The 21,970-nt window shown below is 37.7% G+C and overlaps 1 protein-coding gene across 4 annotated transcripts in view; it reads left to right on the forward strand.

The window, feature by feature from the left end:
* Positions 1–21,970, forward strand: part of DIAPH3 (diaphanous related formin 3) — a gene marked incomplete at its 5' end in the record, with an annotated part of 566,313 nt that overhangs the window by 192,836 nt on the left and 351,507 nt on the right. For all 4 annotated transcript variants that reach the window (XM_080660806.1, XM_080660807.1, XM_080660808.1 and 1 more), the window contains 6 exons: positions 6,461–6,571; positions 6,853–7,003; positions 7,961–8,072; positions 12,571–12,689; positions 15,120–15,184; positions 21,632–21,736. In XM_080660806.1, the coding sequence (XP_080516932.1) occupies positions 6,461–6,571; positions 6,853–7,003; positions 7,961–8,072; positions 12,571–12,689; positions 15,120–15,184; positions 21,632–21,736 (663 nt within the window). The remainder of the gene's footprint in view (positions 1–6,460; positions 6,572–6,852; positions 7,004–7,960; positions 8,073–12,570; positions 12,690–15,119; positions 15,185–21,631; positions 21,737–21,970) is intronic.

The raw sequence follows: 21,970 nt of genomic DNA on the forward strand, positions 1-21,970 counted from the left end.
CACTCCCTTTCTGTGCCCCTGATGCTATTATATTCACCAGTTTATTCAAGATTTTTTATTCACTTGATTTTTAGATTCACTTGTTGATAGATATGTATTTGTTGTTCATAATTTTTATCTTTACCTTTTTCTTCTTCTTCCTCTTCTTAAAGAATACCTTTCAGCATTTCATATAATACTGGTTTGGTGGTGATGAACTCCTTTAGCTTTTTCTTGTCTGTGAAGCTCTTTATCTGACCTTCAATTCTGAATGATAGCTTTGCTGGGTAGAGTAATCTTCGTTGTAGGTTCTTGCTGTTCATCACTTTGAATATTTCTTGCCACTCCCATCTGCCCTGCATAGTTTCTGTTGAGAAATCACTTGACAATCGTATGGGTGCTCCCTTGTAGGTAACTGTTTTTCTCTTGCTGCTTTTAATATTCTCTCTTTGTCTTTTGCTCTTGGCATTTTAATTATGATGTGTCTTGGTGTGGTCCTCTTTGGATTCCTCTTGTTTGGGGTTTTGTGCGCTTCCTGGACTTGTAAGTCTATTTCTTTCACCAGGTAGGGGAAGTTTTCGGTCATTATTTCTTCAAATAGGTTTTCAGTATCTTGCTCTCTCTCTTCTTCTGGCACCCCCATAATTCTGATGTTGGTAGGCTTGAGGTTGTCCCAGAGGCTCCTTACACTATCTTCATAATTTTGGATTCTTTTTTCTTTTTGCTTTTCCGGTTGGGTGTTTTTTGCTTCTTTGTATTTCAAATCTTTGACTTGATTCTTGCGATCCTGTAGTCTGCTGTTGGATCTCTGTATATTATTTTTTATTTCAGTCAGTGTATGCTTAAATTCTAGTTGGTCCTTTTTCATATCCGTGAGGGTCTCACTAAATTTATCGGCCTTTTCTAGAAAATTCTTGAAAAACCTTATACCTGTGGTTTTGAACTCTATATCAAGTCGTTTGCTTTCCTCCATTTCTTTCATTTGTGATCTGTTTCTTTGTCTCGCATTTTGGCTGCTTCCCTGAGTTTATAGAGTGGCTTTGTGTGCTAGGTGTCCTATAGGGCCCAGTGGCTCAGCCTCCCCAGTTAACCTGAGGTCAACACTCTTGGTGCACCCCTTTGTGGGCTGTGTGCACAGTCTTGTTGTAGTTAAGCCTTGATTGTTGTTGGTATCACTGGGAGGAATTGACCTCCATGTCAGTTAGCTGTGAGGATCAGCTGTGTCTATAATGTAGAACTTCTGTGCTGGAGACACCCTTATGAGGCAAGACTTGCTTCAGTGGGGCTTTGGTGCTCACTGAGTCTGCCCCCTGAGTGTGTCCCTTATGGATCTGTGGAGTTGTAATCTGGATGGTCCTACTCTGACCCCTGAGTACACTGGCTCTTGGATCTCCAAGGAGGTGCTAATTTAGCCTCTGCCTGAGGCCACCCAGCAGAGAGCTATGGAGAGATCTGCAGATTCCTCTTCTTTGTTTGGGTTTTGGAGGTGCCCAGATGAGGCCCAGCTGTGAAGCAATGCAAGCTGCTGTGGGTCTTGGGCCTTCTTTTGGATGTTCTGGGTCTCTCTGACTCAGCTGCAGCTTGTTAGGTAAGTTTAGATTTCAAAGGACCAGGCCATTCATATGCAAAAGCCTCTGTAAACAGCTTGGATGGGGCGGAGTCTCAGGGCAGAGCAAACAGCAATGGCTTCCTGTCAGCCCTGCCCTAAGAGGCTCCCGGTCTCAGTGTCCTTCAGTAATCACTGCAAGCACCTCTGAGAGAAAGCTGCCCTCAATTTTCGCCGGCTGCCAGACAGTCCAGTTTTTCCCTGTATGAGTCTGGGTCCCCAGAGTCTCACCAGGAACTGGAGTTCAGAGCAGTTGGGAGCTTGTGTCTCCCTGGGGATTGAAAAAGCCAACTGTGTACTCAGTTGCCAGCCCTCTCCATGCACGTGACCCCGTACCTCTGCACTTTACTTCCACACCTCCTCTGAGTCTCAGTGTGCTTTTCTCTTTCCTTCTAGTTGTAGAATTTTCACTTAGCCAACCTTCCTGTGGTTCTGGATGATGTCCATTTTGTCTTTTAGTTGTAGTTTTGAAGTTGTTGTGCGAGGCAGCAAGTTCAGGTGTTTACCTATGCCACCATCTTGCTTTCTCTTGCAATAGCTTCTTAACTTGTATCTATTGCATCTATTATTGACTCTTTGCATAAAATCCTTTATGATTTCTACTATTTTTCATTGCATCTAAATTTTCTGATTGGCACACAAGGTGGTGCCTCATCTGACCTATCTCTTTGTCCAGCCTTATCTCCATGACTTCCCCTGCTCACCTCTTTCCCACCCTACAAACTACTTAGGAAATCTGAATTTCTTGTAATTTTACAAAAGAGCCCATGTCATTGAACATGTTAATTCCTCCTCTGGCAACATCTTAAGCCTCCTCTTCATCAGGCGGTCTTCCTGGTAAACCTTAGGAGTCTGTGCCATTACTAAGCTATCCTTGTTTTTATGTATTTTTATATATTTTACATATTCCCATTATATAAAGAACATATCTCTAGTAGTATGTAGTATATTTTTTAATCACAGTACCTATTTACCTTTGGGCAGGAAACATGTCTTCTTTTCTTTTATAGTTCATGAAACTTTTTCAGTGTCTCTTGGAATTTATTGGCACCTGGTGCTGCTGGTAATGCTGTATCAGTGTGAAATGATGTGATACAACAATATATATGGTAAAAGAAGGAACTCTTGTACCTGAGTAGATACATTTCAAAAGAGGACATAAGAAAGGCCAAGAGACATATGAAAACATGCTCAAAGTCACTAATCATCTGAGAGATGCAAATCAAAATGACAAAGCAATACCATCTCAGACCTGTCATATGGCTATCACCAACAAATCAACAAATGACAAGTGCTGAAGAGGATGCGGAGAAAAAGGAACCCTCATGCACTGCTGGTGGGAATGCAGACTGATGCAGCCAAAGTGGAGAACAGTATGGAGTTTCCTCAAAAAACTAAAAGTGGAGCTTCCATTTGACCCAGTGATCCCACTTCTAGGAATATATCCCAAGAAGCTAGAAACACGAATCAGAAAGGATATATGCACCCCTATGTTCATAGCAGCACAGTTTACCATAGCTAAGATTTGGAAACAGCCTAAGTGCCCATCAGCAGATGAGTGTATTAAAAAACAGTGGTACATCTACACAGTGGAATACTATGCTGCTATAAAAAAGAAGGAACTCCTACCATTTGCAACAGCATGGATGGACCTAGAGAGCATTATGCTAAGTGAAATAAGTCAGTTAGAGAAAGATAAATATCACATGATCTCAATCATTTGTGGAATATAATGAACAACATAAACCGATGAACAAAAACAAGATCCATAGATAGAGAAACATCGATCAGACCATCAAGCCTAGGAAGGAAGGTAGGGGAGGGTGGGGTTAAGGAGGAGAGATCAACCAAAGGACTTGTATGTATGAATATAAGCCTAACCCATGGACACAGACACCAAGGGGACAATGGCATGAGCATGGGGTTGGGGGGCAATCGAGGGATAAGGGCACATATGTAATACCTTAATTAATAAAGAAAAGAAAAAGAAAAAATAAAGAAGGAACTTCTTGGTCTTTAGCTTGATTATAGAATTTCTTATATCTGTAAGGAAATAGTATATTTTGTTTATATATTTATAGACATGTTTGCATAATTCTTATCCTATATAATAAAAGAGTAATATGCAAATTGACCATCACTCCAAGACACAAGATGGCCTCCCCGATGTGGTCAAAGATGGCTCCCCCAATGTGGACACAAGATGGCCACCACAAGATGGCCTGCAGGGGAGGGCAGTTGTGGGCAGTTAGGGTTGACCAGGCCAGCAGAGGAGGGCAGTTGGGGAGGGGACCAAGCCTGCAAGGGATGACAGTTCGGGGGAACCCAGGCCTGCAGGGAAGGGCAATTGGGGGGGACCAGGCCTGCAGGGGAGGGCAGTTGTGGGCGATTAGGCCAGCAGTGCGGGCAGTTAGGGGTGATCGGGCTGGCAGAGGAGGGCAGTTGTGGGAGACCAGGTCTGCAGAGGAGGGCAGTTGTGAGCGATCAGGCCAGCAGGGAGGGCAGTTAGGGGTGACCGGGCCAGCAGAGGAGGGCAGTTCGGGGAGACCAGGCCAGCAGGGATGGCCGTTGGGGGACACCAGGCCTGCAGGGGAGGACAGTTAGGGGCGACCAGACTGGCAGGGGAGGCCAGTTAGGGGTGACCAGGCTGGCAGGGGAGGCCAGTTAGGGGCAATCGGGCCGGCCAGGGAGCAGTTAGGCGTCGATCAGGCTGGCAGGGGAGTGGTTGGGAGCCAGCAGTTCTGGATTGTGAGAGGGATGTCCGACTGCCGCCGGGATCGAGCCAAAATGGGCGGTTGGACATCCCTCAAGGGGTCCCAGATTGGAGAGGGTGCAGGCTGGGCTGAGGGACAACCCCTCCCACCCCTGTGCACAAATTTTGTGCACCGGGCCTCTAGTAAATAATATAATTAATCAAAGTGGTTTTAGGTCATCATGGCAAATTTTTTGAATTGGGAAAGGGGAATTTTATAGAACTGAATTCATCATTTCAACTTAAATCAATTTTCTATTTTTCCTTTTATGGTGAATTGCCTTTTAGAATGTTTCCTAGAAGTACTTTCTATTACCTTTTCTTTCTCCTAAATTTCATGCTATTATTTCTCTACACATATCTAATTTCCATTTAGATGATATTTGCTGCTATTTTTTGTTCCTATTTTTGTGGCTTTGTTTGAGTGGCCAATAATTTTCATCTTTTCCAGAAACTTGTGACTAACACTGATTTAATTTCTCTGAATGTACAGAAATATTATTTATATGCTTTTTGTGATCTTTTAAATTTATATAGTATTGCCAAGAAAAACATTGTGGGTACCAGGTAATGACTGCCAAAGTAGTGGAAAGAAAGCATTTTAAAGTTGACCTTTTGACATGAACTGGTTACAGTTTGGTGACCATCTACTGGAATGATTGACTCCCGTTAAAGTTTTTTCTTTTTTTAAAAAAATGTTTTCCTTTTTGCTCTCTTCTGGCACATTTTTCCACCCCTACATTAAACAGGCTTAAGTTTTGACAGTAGAAGGATACTGGTCAGATTTTAACAGTTAGATATAAAATACGACAATTACTGTATATTTCAGCCAGCAGCGACTGAGACCCCCCATTGGTGTCTTAATCCAAAAATGGCATTTTAAATTCACATAAACCTTGCCTTAAGGGATAGAGAAAGGACAATTTAGGGAACAGCATGAGGTTAAACATCGATCAGTAGGCCTGTCATTTTTGCTAGACTTTGGTAGAATGTAGACTAAGGAAAAATAACTGCAAAGCATACTTTTGCTTCTCTAGAGACAATCTCTCTTGCTTCCATTATATGGATTTTAGATGATGAACCATATAGTTCAGGCCAGGTTTTAAAAAAATGGAGAGGTTGAAAGTTGGAGTGTTAAACATGAAGTGAAATTTTATTTTTTATCGTTTAAGTATATACTAAAGGATAAATAATGTTAGTTATATTATTTCTTTATGCTTTTGTTGTAACAGTAATTTTGAATTTTTGCCAAAGGGGAAGAACTATTGATTAACTTTTAGTAATTAATTGTGTGGTGTTCCTAATATATTTTTGATTGTAACAACCCCCTCAACCAGAATCAGGACACTTGCTGGCTTTGAAGTCTTTGGGACTTAGGATCTCTCTTGATGATGGAAAATTATCTTATTATCCTATTTTATGTGTTAGCCATTTATTTGAGATTTATAGTTTTTCAACTAGGATGTGTTCAGTTTGCGTTATATGTGCATGAAGTGACATTTTTGGACAAGACATTAACTTTGGGTAAAGTTTTCTGTGGAATAGTGCCAATGCCTAATGTTTCCCCACCTCTGCTCTCCCACAAGGACCTCTTACTACCTGAAAAACAAGAAACTCCACTGAAACTATAATTCTTATATAATTTACTAGAGGCCTGGTACATGAAATTCGTACTCTTTCTGGTGTACAGTTCTATCCTGCGCCCTCTTGCAGTCTGGGAGCCCTTAGGGGACATCCGACTGATGGCTTTGGCCCTCTCCCCTGGAACATCTTTAGTGCTGATATCCTTAGTGCTGCCGCGCAGGCGGGAGAGGCTCCCAACACCGCCACTGCGCTCACCAGCCGTGTGCCTGGCTCCTGCGTTGAGCGTCTGCCCCTTGGTGGTCAGTGCACGTCATAGAGACTGGTCGTTCCACCATTTGGTCGATTTGCATATTAGCCTTTTATTATATAGGAGGATAATTGACTAAAGTATTTTACATAAGCATTATTGCTTTAATAGATTCTCCTGCAAAAGAACATATTTGATAATATTTGGAACAAAACCTTGATGTTTTGGTTCTGTTACTCTTTTTTTAAATGTTGGAATACAAGTCTAACTATGGCTGTGTAATATATTGCAGGTAGCATGTATGCAGCTCATCAATGCCCTTATTACATCTCCTGATGATCTGGACTTCCGGCTTCACATCAGAAATGAATTTATGCGTTGTGGATTGAAAGAGATATTGCCAGTAAGTGCTCTGCAGTCTCCTTATTAATATTTAAATTAGAGGAGTACTTGAGTAGGGGGAAATGTAGGTAAATTACCTTCAAGAATAATTTATCTGTGGGGAAAAAAGGCTTGAATATTATAATTTATTTTTTAAAGCTAGATGATAAGATTTTTGAGTAACACTTTAAATGTTTGAATGTTATAAATCAAATTGAGTGGTTGGGTTATTGTTTATGTTTTTATTTAATTTTTTGCATTATGGATTAAAAGTTTATCATAGTTTCTATTTGATATCTCTAGAATTTAATATGCATTAAGAATGATGGCCTGGATATCCAACTTAAAGTTTTTGATGAGCATAAGGAAGAAGACTTGATTGAATTCTCTCATCGTCTGCAAGATATTAAAGCTGAATTTGAATATCCTTTTGTTTTAAAATCTACTCAGATATGTAAAGTTACTGCTAAACCCTAACAAACCAACCTTTATCCCATGGAATAGTAAACTTCTAAATAAACAATATAAATTCAAGCTTTTGTGAATGAGGATAATTATATAAACTTTTATTGTATTTTACTTAAATATAATAAATTTATAAGTACACACATAAGTAAATGGATGTTATAATATACAAGTGACTTCTGTTAGACTAGCAGTGGTCCTCAAACTACGGCCCGCGGGCCACATGTGGCCCGCCGAGGACATTTATCCGGCCCGCCTGTCCTGCTTAGCAGCTGACTCGTCCCGGGCCCGCAGTGCGCATACAATTTGTTCATAGTTTTTTTTTTAAACTATAGTCCGGCCCTCCAACGGTCTGAGGGACAGTGAACTGGCCCCCTGTGTAAAAAGTTTGAGGACCCCTGGACTAGTGTATTATGTTTTTGTGTGTAATCTGTTTGGCTCTTCTTTTTATGTTTGGTACCGCCCCTCCTCTGATGCTTCCAGCAGTAGGAATTAGGGGATCATAGCCTGCTGGTTAGCTCTTGCCCTACATCCTGGGTACATACTCATATGGGCCCTTGTGAACTCTGTGGGTCTGCACATGTTTTGTTGTCTCAGAGATCTGCCAAGTTCCTATCCTTCACTGAGGCTTCTCCCATACCCAATACTGTAATCACAGCCAGCTGCCTATTGTACTAACTTCCAGCAGCATCTTGGCTCTAGAGAGGGAGATTGGTTGAATTGTAGAGGAGAAGCCAAGAAGTGTTGGGTTGTCATTTACACACAATTCCCTCTACTCTCAGTTCTAACTAACCGTGTTTGATTACATGTTGATATGCATGATGCCTATTTTAGGGTGAGATACACAATAATCTTTAGAAGTCTTACAGAGCAGACTCTGTCATATTATTTCAGTTCAGTGTAAAGGATAAATAAATCCACATATTCCTTAATCAATTTACTGAAGCATATGATGTTTACAACATGGTGTGGAGCACAGTTAAGGAAACTAGAGCAGAGAAATATTTTATTTCTATTCTTCAGCATCTTTTACTCATTCGCAATGATTGTTTTATAAGGTAAGAGGAAGCTATATTCTGATGTTTTATTTTACTGATAAAATTCTATTAATTGTGAAAGTCACCCGATGTTTGGTTTGGGCAAGCAAATAATTTTAAGGTTTTTTTTTTATCATAATACTCATTCATAGAATTTGATGTTTCCTCTGGGAACATATTTAGATAGATAATGGTAAAGTGATACTACTATTATTTTATTTTTATTTTTTTATTTTTAAATATATTTTATTGATTTTTTACAGAGAGGAAGGAAGAGTGATAGATAGTCAGAAACATCGATGAGAGAGAAACATCGACCAGCTGCCTCCTGCACACCTCCCACTGGGGATGTGCCCGCAACCAAGTTACATGCCCTTGACCGGAATCGAACCTGGGACCTTTCAGTCCGCAGGCTGACGCTCTATCCACTGAGCCAAACCGGTTTTGGCACTACTATTATTTTTTTAAGCTCCAGTGGAGTCTTGTTTATAGCTTTTCATCTGAATAAAAATGCAAACTAGCAACAAATTACTACTTTATCATGTGATGGATAATATTTTCTGGTTAGTGTTTAGGCGGCAGAAATGTTGATGAGTTTCTTTTTATAAGTTACATGAAGAGCACTTAAATTTTGCTTTTATTAAGTAGGTAGACAGTGCCTTAATACTATAGGTTTGCTTAATATTGCTCATGTATTAGAAAAGCAAGACAAATGACTTTTAATCATTTGTCCTAACCATCTTGACCTTATTAACACATTGTTTATCCAGTTTATACCTTACTTATATGTAACTATATGTGGACATTAGCACCTAATTTGCCTGGGGTGCTATGAAAATGAAATACAGTAACATGGGTAAAACTCCTAGCCAAATACCTGGCACCTGGTATATGCACAATAAACATTCTCAATATCCTCTTTTTGCTTTTATTACTATTTTATGAGGGAAGTTGAGACCTTTGAATATAAAACCATTTATGTTGCCACCAATTATAGCTTTGCTGAAATTGCATTCTCAAATACTGTGAGTCTTGAAGGATTTGCTAGAAATTCTCATTTAGGCCCTGTCCTCTGGGTGTATTATTTTCATTCTTATAAAGAGGTTATGCATTTATAACAAGATTAAGTTAGAATTATGTCCATTCACATAGGATTTTTGTCATACATTCATTTTTTTATTTACATACAGTCAAATTGACTCTTTTTGGTGTATAATTCTATGAATCTTGTTGGTCTTATCTCTTTTTGGTATCACTATCTTAGATGGACTTAGATTTTACCTTTCAGAAGTCTTCCATTATCTGAACATATTTTGTTTATTGAACATTATAAACTATTTTTATGAAATAGTTTAATTGAAATAAACAGTTCATTTAGTTTTTTAATAAATAGATTAGGTGCTGAATAAATGGATTTCAGAATGCAAAGTAATCTCATTTAAAAGAATCTATATATATAAAAGGCTAAGTGTCCATCCAACTGGTAGCTGTGATGCACACTGACCACCAGTGGGCAGACACTCAACTCAGGAGCTTCCATGGCACGCACTGGTCATTTAAAAATAAACAGCACCATGGACTTGGCACTGACAAACCAACACTCGGCTTCCCCCAAATGGGACACAGGCCCCGCCACCACCCCAGAGCGAAACCCTACCAAACTGCAGCCAATGCTGCCAAGACCCCATGGCGCAAAATGAGACCCACAGCCTAGCCCAGCCCAGCCCGGAAATGGTCGGTGTGGGTGCCAGGTAATGACATCACTTAGCAACGCCTGGTTTCCTCTACCTAGCAACTAGCCTCCTTGGAGTTTCTTCAGCCCAGGAATCTGACTTGCTTTGTAGCCAGGTGCAAACATTTTACAGTTTAACCGGATGTCTGTGAAGCATTTTCAACGTGCCTTATCTCATTTGATCTTCACAGAAGTCCTGGAGTAGGTAGATAGGAGACTCGGTGGAATCCTATTTTATTTTCATTAGCCAGAAAATGGAGGTTTAGAAAGTTTAGAAATTTGACCCAACTGAAAAGAAGTAAGAAATGGTGGACCTTGAAAATGACTTCAGCTTTTCTCACTGTGCAGAATATAGTCAAACACTGCTACAGTTAAATATTTTATCCTTTTTTCTCCCTGTGTGATCTACAATAATAATCTGCTTTGTGTTAATATTTACTGCTGTGTTGCTGACAATTGCCTGAAAGAGAAGTTGGGGTGCTTCACTGGGCTGGAAAAAGTTTAGCTAAATCAGAAAGCAGGTCTAATTAAGCAAGTTTATTCTATATATATAAAAGGGGAAGTTGGCTCGCACATTTTTGGTACATATAAAGCTCTCACTGGCGCCAATCATAAGTGTTTGTTTTGATCTGTCATTGTCAATCATGAATTTAGTTGACACTTTTATTATAGAGAAAGGGCAAATTGCAATATTAAAATATTCTAATTAATTTTCTTTCAGTGTGCACAAATTCGTGCACTGGAACACTAGTTAGTAGATAAGAAAATTAGAATATTTCTTCACTTTCACATTTAGAACATAAGGAAATTTTATTGTAAGGGATCTTGATTGGAGACGGTATACCAAGGAAGCCCTTGACAACCAAGAAAAATCAAATTCAGTAAGATAATTGGAAGGTGGAGAGGAGATCAAATTCAGTTCTGCAACAAAAATTAGTGGCTTACCATGTGCAGAATACTATGCTAGTTGAGTGTGCATAGGAGATAATTTCTGATATTCTGTAAAAATATTACAGAGAAAGTGAATATGATTTTAAAATATCTTCTAATAGGGCTTTTTATCAGTATATAATGACAATTGTGTTAGTTTCTTAATTAAGATTTTCACATATTCCTCTGACATACACTAACTTACTGATATCACTTATAGAGATTATTTTCTCAGTTACATTTCTGGAAATCAGATGTACATTATTCTCTGCTAGAATTGCCTTGCTGAAAGAGTTTTTGCCCAAAATTTCAGCTGTATCATAAACGAGCTCATGGTTGGGCATGTGGAGGAGGGAAAATAGTTACTGAAATGATTTTTCTTTCAATGACATAAGTAGCTCGTGGTGTTAATTAAAATATTTTTATTATTGAAACAGCATTAGGATAGCATTGAATGAGTAAAAAGGAATGGAAGTGAATCATCTAAATCTTCAAATGTGATAGATACAAATATGTGTGCAATTTATGTACCTTAAGTGTAAATGTGATTATGGCTAAAATATTAGAGAGTGAGAGATTATTTTTTGAAAGCTGTTGATAATACCTTCTTGCTTGATTTGTGTCCAGAAATAGTGTCTTGTACATTTTTATTTTCACAATTAATGAGCAATAGTCTTTTTGCTAATGTTAAGCTGTAGAAAATCTTATTGCTGGTACTCTCCCTCACATAGTACACCTGGGCCTTCTCCCACCGCCAGGCATGTTACCATTACCTTCCTCCCTCCCAAGCTCTAAGGGCCCTTCCTTTACCTCTGTGATTTTACCAAATAAATGTTCCCTTGTAGTTAGAGTCTTGGCTCTGAATTCTTTCCTAGCCATAACTCAAGTACTTAATTTTTAAAAAAATTTATGGCATGTAATGGATGGTTTATTATGTGTAGGGTTAAGTTGGTTAAGGGCAATTTATAGGGAAGGAAATCCTGAGTGGCTAGAGAGGCCATCATATAGATGGTAAGGAAAGTTTGGAGAGGAAATGTATGCAAAAAGTCATTGAGGGAAGAAATTAGTTATGGGGCTGGAGAGTAGCTGGGGATGGAGGACTGACTGTACCTTATTAGAATATTGCCACCCTGTCTATCACTTTAGTTTGTTTTGTTTATATAAAATATTCTAGCTGTTTCTTTCACATGTGTTGGCTTGAGTTTGAAGGGATGTTCTTTAGCTTATTACACACATTAAGTGGACTGAACTGTAATAAAACATGAACCTTTTGGGGCATTTTAGTTAATTTTTTGGACAAAATTGTTAATACTAAATTTTTCTAGCTTTTTTTGAGTAAGAATTATTTATTTGATATTGTATATCATTTATAATATCACTTTTTAATTTGGTTCCATATACATTCTAAAATGTATGGTTTGAAGAACTTTCGAGAAAATTTTAGAAATTTGTTTTGTTTTATTTATGTTAATAAAACAAACCAATGGTAGCTATTTCAGTTTGGTAAAGTGGTTGGTTGATGATCTTTATTGAGGACTTCTTTTGAGCACATATCTCAGGTTATCTTAATAGTCTCTCTTTTACTGCCTACTAAGTCAAGATTCTGACTTACATAAGAAAATCATCTTTAAAGCACACTATATTTGCAAAAACATAATAAAAATACAGTGTCTCAAAATCATTAGGAGGAAAGTGATAGGGTAATTGTATTTACTGACACTTCTGTGTTAAATCTGTTATGTCATCTATTGAAACTATACAAAGTAAATGATTAAACTTGAAATCAAACTTACCAAAATATTTTTTACTGTAAAATTACACTAATGAATTCAATATACACTCTTTTTCTTGATTTAGGCAACAGTACTTCAAATTAATTGATGAGTGTGTATCTCAGATTGTATTACATAGAGATGGGATGGATCCAGACTTCACATACCGAAAAAGACTAGATTTAGATTTAAGTCAATTTGTTGGTGAGTATCCCTCTATTATTTAAATGAAAATATCTTATTGTCTCTTAACCCCCTGGATTAGCTCTAGAGCAGAGTGGTTCTCAACCTTTCTAATGCCGAGACCCTTTAATACAGTTCCTCATGTTGTGGTGATCCCCAACCATAAAATTATTTTCGTTGCTACTTCATAACTGTAATTTTGCTACTGTTATGAATCATAATGTAAATATCTGTGTTTTCCGATGGTCTTAGGTTCTGACCCACAGGTTGAGAACCGCTGCTGTAGAGCCTAAGACCATCGGAAAACACAGATATTTATATTACGATTCATTAACAGTAGCAAAATTACAGTTATGAAGTAGCAACGAAAATAATTTTATGGTTGGGGGTCACCACAACATGAGGAACTGTATTAAAGGGTTGCGGCATTAGAAAGGTTGAGAACCACTGCTCTTTGTTCTCATAGTGGGGCCTGTAGACTACTGAGGCCCTTGATATCCTTTCTAGGGGTTCTAATAGTTAAATCTATTTTCATAATAATATTAAGACATTATTTGTCTGTTTTCACTGTGTTGTCTGTAATCGAATCTGGGACCCTTCAGTCTGTGGGCCGCCGCTCTATCCACTGAGCCAAATGGTCTAGAGCAGCACACACTTTCTTAAAAATGAAATGAAGTGTGTCTATACTTTAAGGAAAATGAGTGATAACATTTGTTACCAATGATACAATTCAAGCTTTCAAGTAAAATTTCAAAATGTGGAATGATTTTCAGATAGTATCTGAAAAGAAAATTTATTCCTGGACATGAGGAGCGTTTTTTTTTTTTTTTTTCTTGAGTTAATGAGTGTTTTTGACATTTAGCACTTGCTGAATATAGGACATACAAAGGAAATATATATTTGAACACAGTTTGGCTATATAAGTGAAACATACTTATATAGTTATAATGAAATTATTTTATTTATTGATATTAAATGTTTAGAATAAGTTTATAGGCACTGAATGTCACAAATACAGATGGTGTGGATATGAACAGATGAGAGAAGATACAAGGTTGGACAGTTTGGGAGACAGATATTGGAAAGTATGGGGCACAGGTAACTTCATGTATTATAGTGAAAATTAAGAGACACTGTGTAACAGGAATCAGAAGTTTAAGTTTTTATTTAGTACTAATGAGCCAAGCAATTTAGAAAGTAAAATTACCAATATTGGGATTAGATAGGGATAATAGTTTCCTTCTTTTATAGCAGGAAGTTATCTATAATGTCTTAAATAGATATGTTAAGAAATAATAGTATAAACATTTTATTTAGAGTTAGAAACTAACCACCAGAATAATCTAAAACAGAAAGGGCTAAAAGGTCCCATTTAGGGAGTGGGGTTCACTTTTCATTGCAGTTGAATTGGTTCACTATTACTTTCCATTAGAAGCTCCTCTGTAATGTTTTTGAAAGCCATGTTCATGTATTATTTTCATTAAAAAATAAAAGGGATAAAATACATTATGGGAAATCCATGCACACACTTTGAATAATTATAAAGGCAATGTTAGTTATCAGCTGTTAAAGTGTGCATACAATTTTTTGGGACACCCTATATATACATATTTTTTGGAAAACATGAAGATGTTTTGGTGATCTGAGAAAGATAGATATGTAGAGAAATCAAGACATGAGAGACAGATCAATTGATCCATCAGTTGCCTCCTGTATGTGCCCCCACTAGGGATTGAACCCACAACCTGAGCATGTGCCCTGAAGAGAAATTGAACCAATAACCTGTGGGTGCACGGGAGGGCGCTTCATTCAACTGAGCCACAGCAGTCAGAGCCTAATGTTAACTATTTTAATCACTATTCCTTCTTAAAGACAAAATTCTAGAAATAGAATTGCTTATACTGTGAAGTTTCTTATTTATACTTTTATTATGTTGACAATTTGGTTTCTCTGTGCCACCTCCAAGTTTGGCATTATGGATTATTTAATCTTTGCTATTTCTTATTAAAAATTTTATATTTTTATATCATTAGGGAAAATAAAATATTCGTTTGTTTTAGCAATTTTTGGTTTTGTTATTCTTAACTTTCTGTTCATTACTATGGCCCATTTTCCTATCTTGTGTTGGATATCATCTCTTTTTCCTTCAAAATATTTATGGACTGATGATAGAAACCTTTTAGTATTGTATGTTACAGTTGAACTTCCTCCTCCTTTTGCCTAATAGTTTAAAATTGTGGTAGGGTTTGTCTTTCTCTTTATGTTATATGGCCTTGCTTTTATGCTTAGAAAATTCTTCTTCATTCCAACATTGTTTCTCTACTTTGCTTATTTCATTACTGGCACTGTTCTAAATCTTTCTGATGCCTTTTTATGTCTTTCTAAACTTTTAAAGTCATAATGAATTTGAGAAGCACTGCAATTTAAAATTTCTTATCTTTGGAATTTTAGATATTTGCATAGATCAAGTGAAAGTAGAAGAGTCTGAAGAGAAAGCATCAGAATTTTACAAGAAAGTAAGTGACTTTTATTATTTGGGGAACCGCTGCAGGTATGCTCTGCCTTAGAGTCTTTGCTTGTTGTTGCCACTTTCTTCTTCTTCTTTTTAAAAAAAAATATATAAAATATATATAAATATATATATTATTGATTTCAGAGAGGAAGGGAGAGGGAGAGAGAGATAGAAACATCAATGATGAGAGAGAATCATTGAATGGCTGCCTTCTGCATACCCCCTACTGGGGACTGAGCCCGCAACCCAGGCAAATGCCCTGACCCGGAATTGAACCGTGACCTCCTGGTTCATAGGTTGACACTCAAACATTGAGCCACGCCGGCTGGACTACCACTTTCTTCTTTACCTCCTTTAGGTATTTGTACAAATGCCATCCTCCAAAGAGGATTTCTAAACAATTATATTTATCCCACACCCATCCCTGACCCTCCCAAGCTGCTTTTATTGTTTCTCTTTTGTTGTATTTATTAGCTTACAGGGTACATAGTTTATTATGTATTTATATGTGTGTATATGAATGTATTGTCTCTTTATCTCTCAAGAGTAAATTTGAAGAGGGATTTTTTTGTTTGCTTTATTCACTATTCAGCACCTAGAATGATTCCTGGCCTAAGAACTAAAAAAAATATTTTTGAATGACTGAATGAAGGCTTGAACAAAATGAATGTAGTCAGAATTTTAAGTTTTGATGTATTTCTCAAGAAATCATATAATTTCAGCACTTAGGATTGAAATTATATCTGAAAATTTTAAAAGAAAGTTTAACTTTACTTGCTATTTTTTTTAAATAAAATTTGAGTGTTAACTAATGTATTCTTTTAAAAAATACATTTTTATTGATTTCAGAGAGTAAAGGAGAGGGAGAAAGAGAGAGAAACATCAATGAGAGAGAAACATTGATCGGCTGCCTCCTGTACACCCCCTATTGAGCCCTGAGCCCGCAACCTGGGCATGTGCCCTTGACTGAAATCAAACCCGGGACCCTTCAGACCATAGGCTGCCACTCTAGCCACTGAGCAAAACCAGCTAGGGCTGCTTGCTGTTCTGATTAAAGCTACTTAATTTTAGATCAGGTTGAAGCATATAAAATTATCATTTTCATAGGTTAAATATATCAAATATTGTCAATTTCATTTATTTCAGCCTAGTAGTATCACTAATTATCTAGCCATCCATTCCTCACTTTTCTTTAAGATGGTGTTTTGTGTTTTTATCTCTGCTTAGAAAGTACCCATTACACTTTCTCTCTTTTTTGTGGGCGGGGGAGGAGTTGTTGTTGTCTTCACATTTTAGGTATTCACTCTGATTTGAATTCGTAGGACTGGTTCCTTACATCGAAGAAATAATAATAATTATACTAAAACCAACTTTATGAACATGAACATTTACTATGTGTTAGGCACCATGCCGCACAATCTACATTTTTGTTGTATTTGGTCCTAAATAAATATTGAAAAAAAACTGCACATTTTTATAAACTTGTAAGATAAAAGGTAACTGCAAATGGTAGGCACTGTTTCATAAGAGTAACTTACGAAAAACTTTGTAAATTTCCTAAGCTGTTCTAAGGCTCACCAAACATTTACTGAGAGGGTATTATATCTCAGACTTTTGGTTACAGGCTAGGATTACAGCTGTGAATAAGATATTCACAATGGAGGTCATTTAAATATGGATCATTTAAATTAAGTGTTATAGTTGACAGATAGATGTCTGTGTTACCAAATGACGCCTCACCCCGTCAACTTTATATTCTAAGCTCAATTAGAATTTTTACTTTTCATGGGAAAAATAGTAGGAAACTTTCAGTTTCCTACTATTAATTTGGATGTATCCCAGATAGTATAAATTTGCTTTTATAATAATTTTTAGGTATATATGAGTGGTGTTAAGTATGATAACTTCCTCAATACATTGCTTTAAAATTATAAGCTTTAAATGTAAGTAGAAGAAAGACCTTGTTCAAGGTTAGTTGTCTCCTTTTAGTCAAAAGTTATGTGTTTTAGGTATATTCAGAAAATATTGTTTGCTCCATAAAAGATTTCTACTGCCATACCATTTTGTATATATCAGCAAGAACTTCTTTCTGATAGCTTTATAAGGATACATGTAAATACTTAGCTTTAGGCAGGAAGCTATCCTAGTTGCTAGACACATTCTTTATTTGGTGCATAAATTTGAAAAATGAAGACCAGAAATGTCAGAAAGTACACAGAGAATATTGAATTATCAACCTTCTTGTACAGATGCACTAATACATTTACCCTAGGGAATGAAATTAAACAGAGCCTCAACCTTAACTGTGTTTCTTGACATTTTTTGCGTGTAATATTGTAAGCGTAATATTGCTCTGGTAACTCTTTTTGGATGGCTATCGTATCAGTTTTTATAAAGTACGTCTTTAATGTAGACTCATTTTATCCCCTAGGCTACTGTAATTTGACTATAGATATTATAAAAATGTTAAAGCAAAGTTTATATTTTGTCTGATCCTCTTCTAAGGGAGGATCTAGATATTTTTCTCTTTGGTAATAATAAGGATACTTTCAATATGGCCCAGTTAATTTATTAAATTCTGTTAATGTGTACTAATTATGACTAATTGTTTTGTTAGTTTTATCTTTGTTCCCCTGCACAATTCTTTATTCTTTTGAATCTCATTCTAAGGCCTATGAAATATGATAGTGTGCATATTTATATTGTGAAAAAGACTTTTTCATTCTTACTCTCATGAGAATTTAATTTTTTTATTTTTTGTTATGTAACAGTAAACATTAACTGAGCAGTTATCAAAAGAAGAATAGAGAAAATGACTTCTCAAAGTTTTTGATGCTGGGAGATTGGGGGGCTTTATTATTTGACAGATAGTGACTTATTTATTTAACATGTAAAGGAAGATTGGACAGGAATTAGCTCCTTAGTTCATTCAACAAAGATATATTGAGTTTAATTATGAATTAAACTTTGGAAAGGTGATGAGTAAAATAAAAAAGATTTTTCACTACTAATGAACTTCTAGATTAGTGTTGTTGAGGTGTGTGATACTACGTTTTGATATTTTTATATTACATCGTGATAATTATTAGGGTAGAAAACCCTATGTGGTGTGTAAGCCTATAGGAAGCATTCCTCACCTAATCTTGGGTGAGGAGGGAAGACTTACCCAAGGAAGTGGTAGCCAATGTGAGTCCTAATGGATACCTATGAGGCAACAAGGTGGGATAACAAGGAGCCATGCATAAAATTTAAATTTCTTTTTGTTGTTAGTCCTCACCTGAGGGTATTTTTCCCCATTGATTTCAGAGTGAGTAGAAGGGAGGGGGAGAGACACAGAGAAATAAACATTCATGTGAGAGAGACACATGGATTGGTTGCCTCCCGCACTTGGCCTGACCAGCCGAGGTATGTGCCCTTGACCAGAATCAAACTCACAACCTTTCAGTCCGAGGGTGATGTTCTAACCATTGAGCAAAACCGGGTAAGGCTTGACTTTATTATAGGACACTCAAGCTGAACTTTCTCTAAACCAAATTAATCTTTCTTGTGCCTAAAAATGCCTTTTCACCCTGCATTTTAAATCCTCATCTTTCCCATCAAATTATAACACTTTGCAGCTTGTCATGCAGCAGAACACCATGGTCATCTTCTACATGTTCCCTCATGCATTTTCTTCATTCAGTCAGACACTTTTTTAAATTCTGTAAAAATATTTTGCTTCATGTCCTTTTCATTATCCTATTTCTACCTTTATTCACGCAGGCCTTTAGTTGACTTGGATAACTGTCGTAGCCCCTAAACTCATTTTCTTGCCTCTACTGTTTCTCTTTCAGTCCATCTTCCAAACTTGCTGCTGGTTGGGTTTTTCAAAGTGCAAATTTGATTGTTATTTTCTTATTATAAACTAGAGGCCCAATGCACAAAATACACGCAAGAGTAGGCCTTCCCACCCCGGCTGCCGGCACTGGCTTCCCTCTGGCACCCCTGACCTGGGCTTCCCTCACAGCCCCAGCTTCGTCCGGAAGGACAACCAGTCTAATTAGCATATTATGCTTTTATTATTATGGATACTTTACTAGCTCTCCATGTTGTTTTAGGAAAAAGAAAACACTTTTTGACTTATTGTAAAAATGCTTTCAACAATTCCATTTCTGTGTACATTGCTAGCTTCACCTTCTGCAGTTTGTTCTCACAACTTTTTGTGCCCCTTATAAGGGATTGCTTGTCATCCAACGCTAGTTCCTCTATTTGAAATGTTAGCTGCACTTCTCAGCTAACTACTCAAGTTCTTCAAACCTGGGGTCCAACATCCTTCCTCCAGGAATTATTCACTGTTTGTCTGTCTGTCTGTCTTTATTGCTGGTAATTTGTATAGGTTTGGCTTGTTTGCTTTTACTTTGTCACCAGACACTATACTCACTAAAAGCAATGACCATATTCTGTTCAACTCTATATTTCTAGCACCTACTACTCTGAGGGACGCATCATAGGCATGCTATTAGATATTTATTGCATAATGGGAAATAGGTAGTCTGGGGCCATATGCTGGAGAGTTCTTAGATATTAAGTTAATGAGTATGTCCTTTATAATGAAGCCAGTGAAGAAGGTTTAAGGGTCCGTGTCATTTGAGCTGTTTTTTTTAGAAAGAATAGTGGTATTCAAAACAAAACAAAATATGTAGGGGGAAGATAATATTGGCCTTGAAAATACTGTATTTTTTGTTTATCTTGAAAAATGTTCATTAAGAAGTTGAAAATACATTTAAGGACTGATAAGTAGTCTGGAATTCAGGGGAGAAACTAAGCTAGGTAGCAGTATTTGGAAGCCATCAATATAAGAATGGTGATGGAAGCATATGGGTGTGGAAGATAGCATCCAATGAAAAATGTGATGTGAGTCTAGCAGAGTGTGAGGGAGGAGTCCAGTACAATGGCAGCATTAAAGGGTTGGATTGAAGAGTAGGGACTCATAGGACTGGTAAGAGCAGTCAACGAATTAGGACCAGATGAGTGTGTTACAATGGAACATACAGGGGAAGGCAGATGGAATATGGCAGTGGTTGGCAAACTGCGGCTCGCGAGCCGCGGTTTGCTGCTCTGTTGACTAATGAGTTTGCCGACCACTGGAATATGGGGACAAGTTTGTAAGTATTTATGTTTTAGACAGGGATGATGATAGTGTTTTATAATCCGTCCTAGAGGCCCAGTGCACTCATGCACTGGAGGGGTTGTTCCTCAGCCCGGCCTGCCCCCTCTCACAGTCCGGGAGCCCTCAGGGGTGGGAGGTGACCCGGCGGTCAGAGGAAGGCGATGCCCCCATCACACCTCTGCTGCTGCCACTGCTGGCAGCACAATCCTCTGCCGGCCCTGGTTACCTGAGCGTCAGGCGGCCCTGGGCAACTGGGTAGCCACCAACCGAGGCTTGCCTGGGTGTCGGGCATCAGCTGGGCAGCTGCCATCCGAGGCTTGTCTGCGCCTCAGACCTGCCCTGGGCGACCAGGGGGCTGAGGGAACTTGGGGCCTCTGGAGGCAGGCATGCGGAACGGCCGGACTCGCCTGGGGGTGGGCCTGGCCATGCCACAAGCCTGCTGTCCCAGATGGGCTGAGGGGACTGGGTGCCACCATCTTGTGGCTATGGGCACAGCCATCTTTGAGGGCGTGGGAGTCAATTAACATATTCCCTCCTTATTGGCTGTGGGCACCACCATCTTTGTGAGGGTGTGACAGTCAATTAGCATGTTCCCTCTTTATTAGCTAGGAATGCAAGATGGGAACTTATGATGAGTGGCTATATAAATTTAAAACTCATTGGATTTGCCAGATTTTACCGTTTACCTTTCTCCCACTAGGGACTTTGAAAGATTAATTCATCCTTAATCTCCCAAAGATTAATCTCCAACAGATTAATGATAAATAAAACAGACTTTATTTTCTTAAATGGTGGAAGTTTAGAGCCTTCATCAGGGTCCTTAAATCTCCTGATGTTGTAAGAAAAAACTAAGTAATTGATGCATTTATATGATAAGAGTTATTTATTCATAAACAAAAATATTAAAATGGAATTTTTTAAGTCCTCTTGATAAACTTTAGGTAAATTTTAAGTATACATTTTTGCAGGTAGGGGTCAGGAAACTCAGTACAATGGTTTGCTCTCTATTATTTTACACAAAATCACAATGAAATTTAGGGACTTTGAAGAAAAAAGACAGGGTTGAAAATAACTATGGGCCAGTTTCCTCTGCTGAGAGAAGGTCACGGACTCATTCTCTGGCTTTGTCTGCTGTCTTGCAAATGATTTTGGTAGGACTTCAAGAAAGGCTGTGGGTGACAGGAAAAATCTACCATTCCTTTCATAAAAGTTTATTTTCTACTGACATGATTAGAGTCATATTTCTCTATAAAAAGTGCTTTTCATTTCCATGTCTCTCTCATATTTTTTTTTTTTTTTCAGTTTGAAAAAGAGTTTACCGACCACCAAGAAACTCAGGCTCAATTGCAGAAAAAAGAGGCAAAGATTAATGAGCTTCAAGCAGAGTTACAGGCTTTCAAGTCTCAGGTAAAATACCATCTATCCAGAGGAATTTAGTATTAAAAGCTCACCAGGGGCGCAAAGGTCATGCCATATCTTCACAGCATCAAAATGTTTAATCTTTAATTTCACTTGTATGTTTTCATAGTATTTTTTATATGTATATTTAGAAAAGTTATTTTTCTACTTTTTTCAATTTGCTTTTTTAAGAATGTCTGAACTGTTACTAACCAATCTGCTTCCTTATGTTTCCTTTGGGTT

Source organism: Plecotus auritus (genome assembly GCF_963455305.1).
Source record: "Plecotus auritus genome assembly, chromosome: 3".
Taxonomy (NCBI): domain Eukaryota; kingdom Metazoa; phylum Chordata; class Mammalia; order Chiroptera; family Vespertilionidae; genus Plecotus; species Plecotus auritus.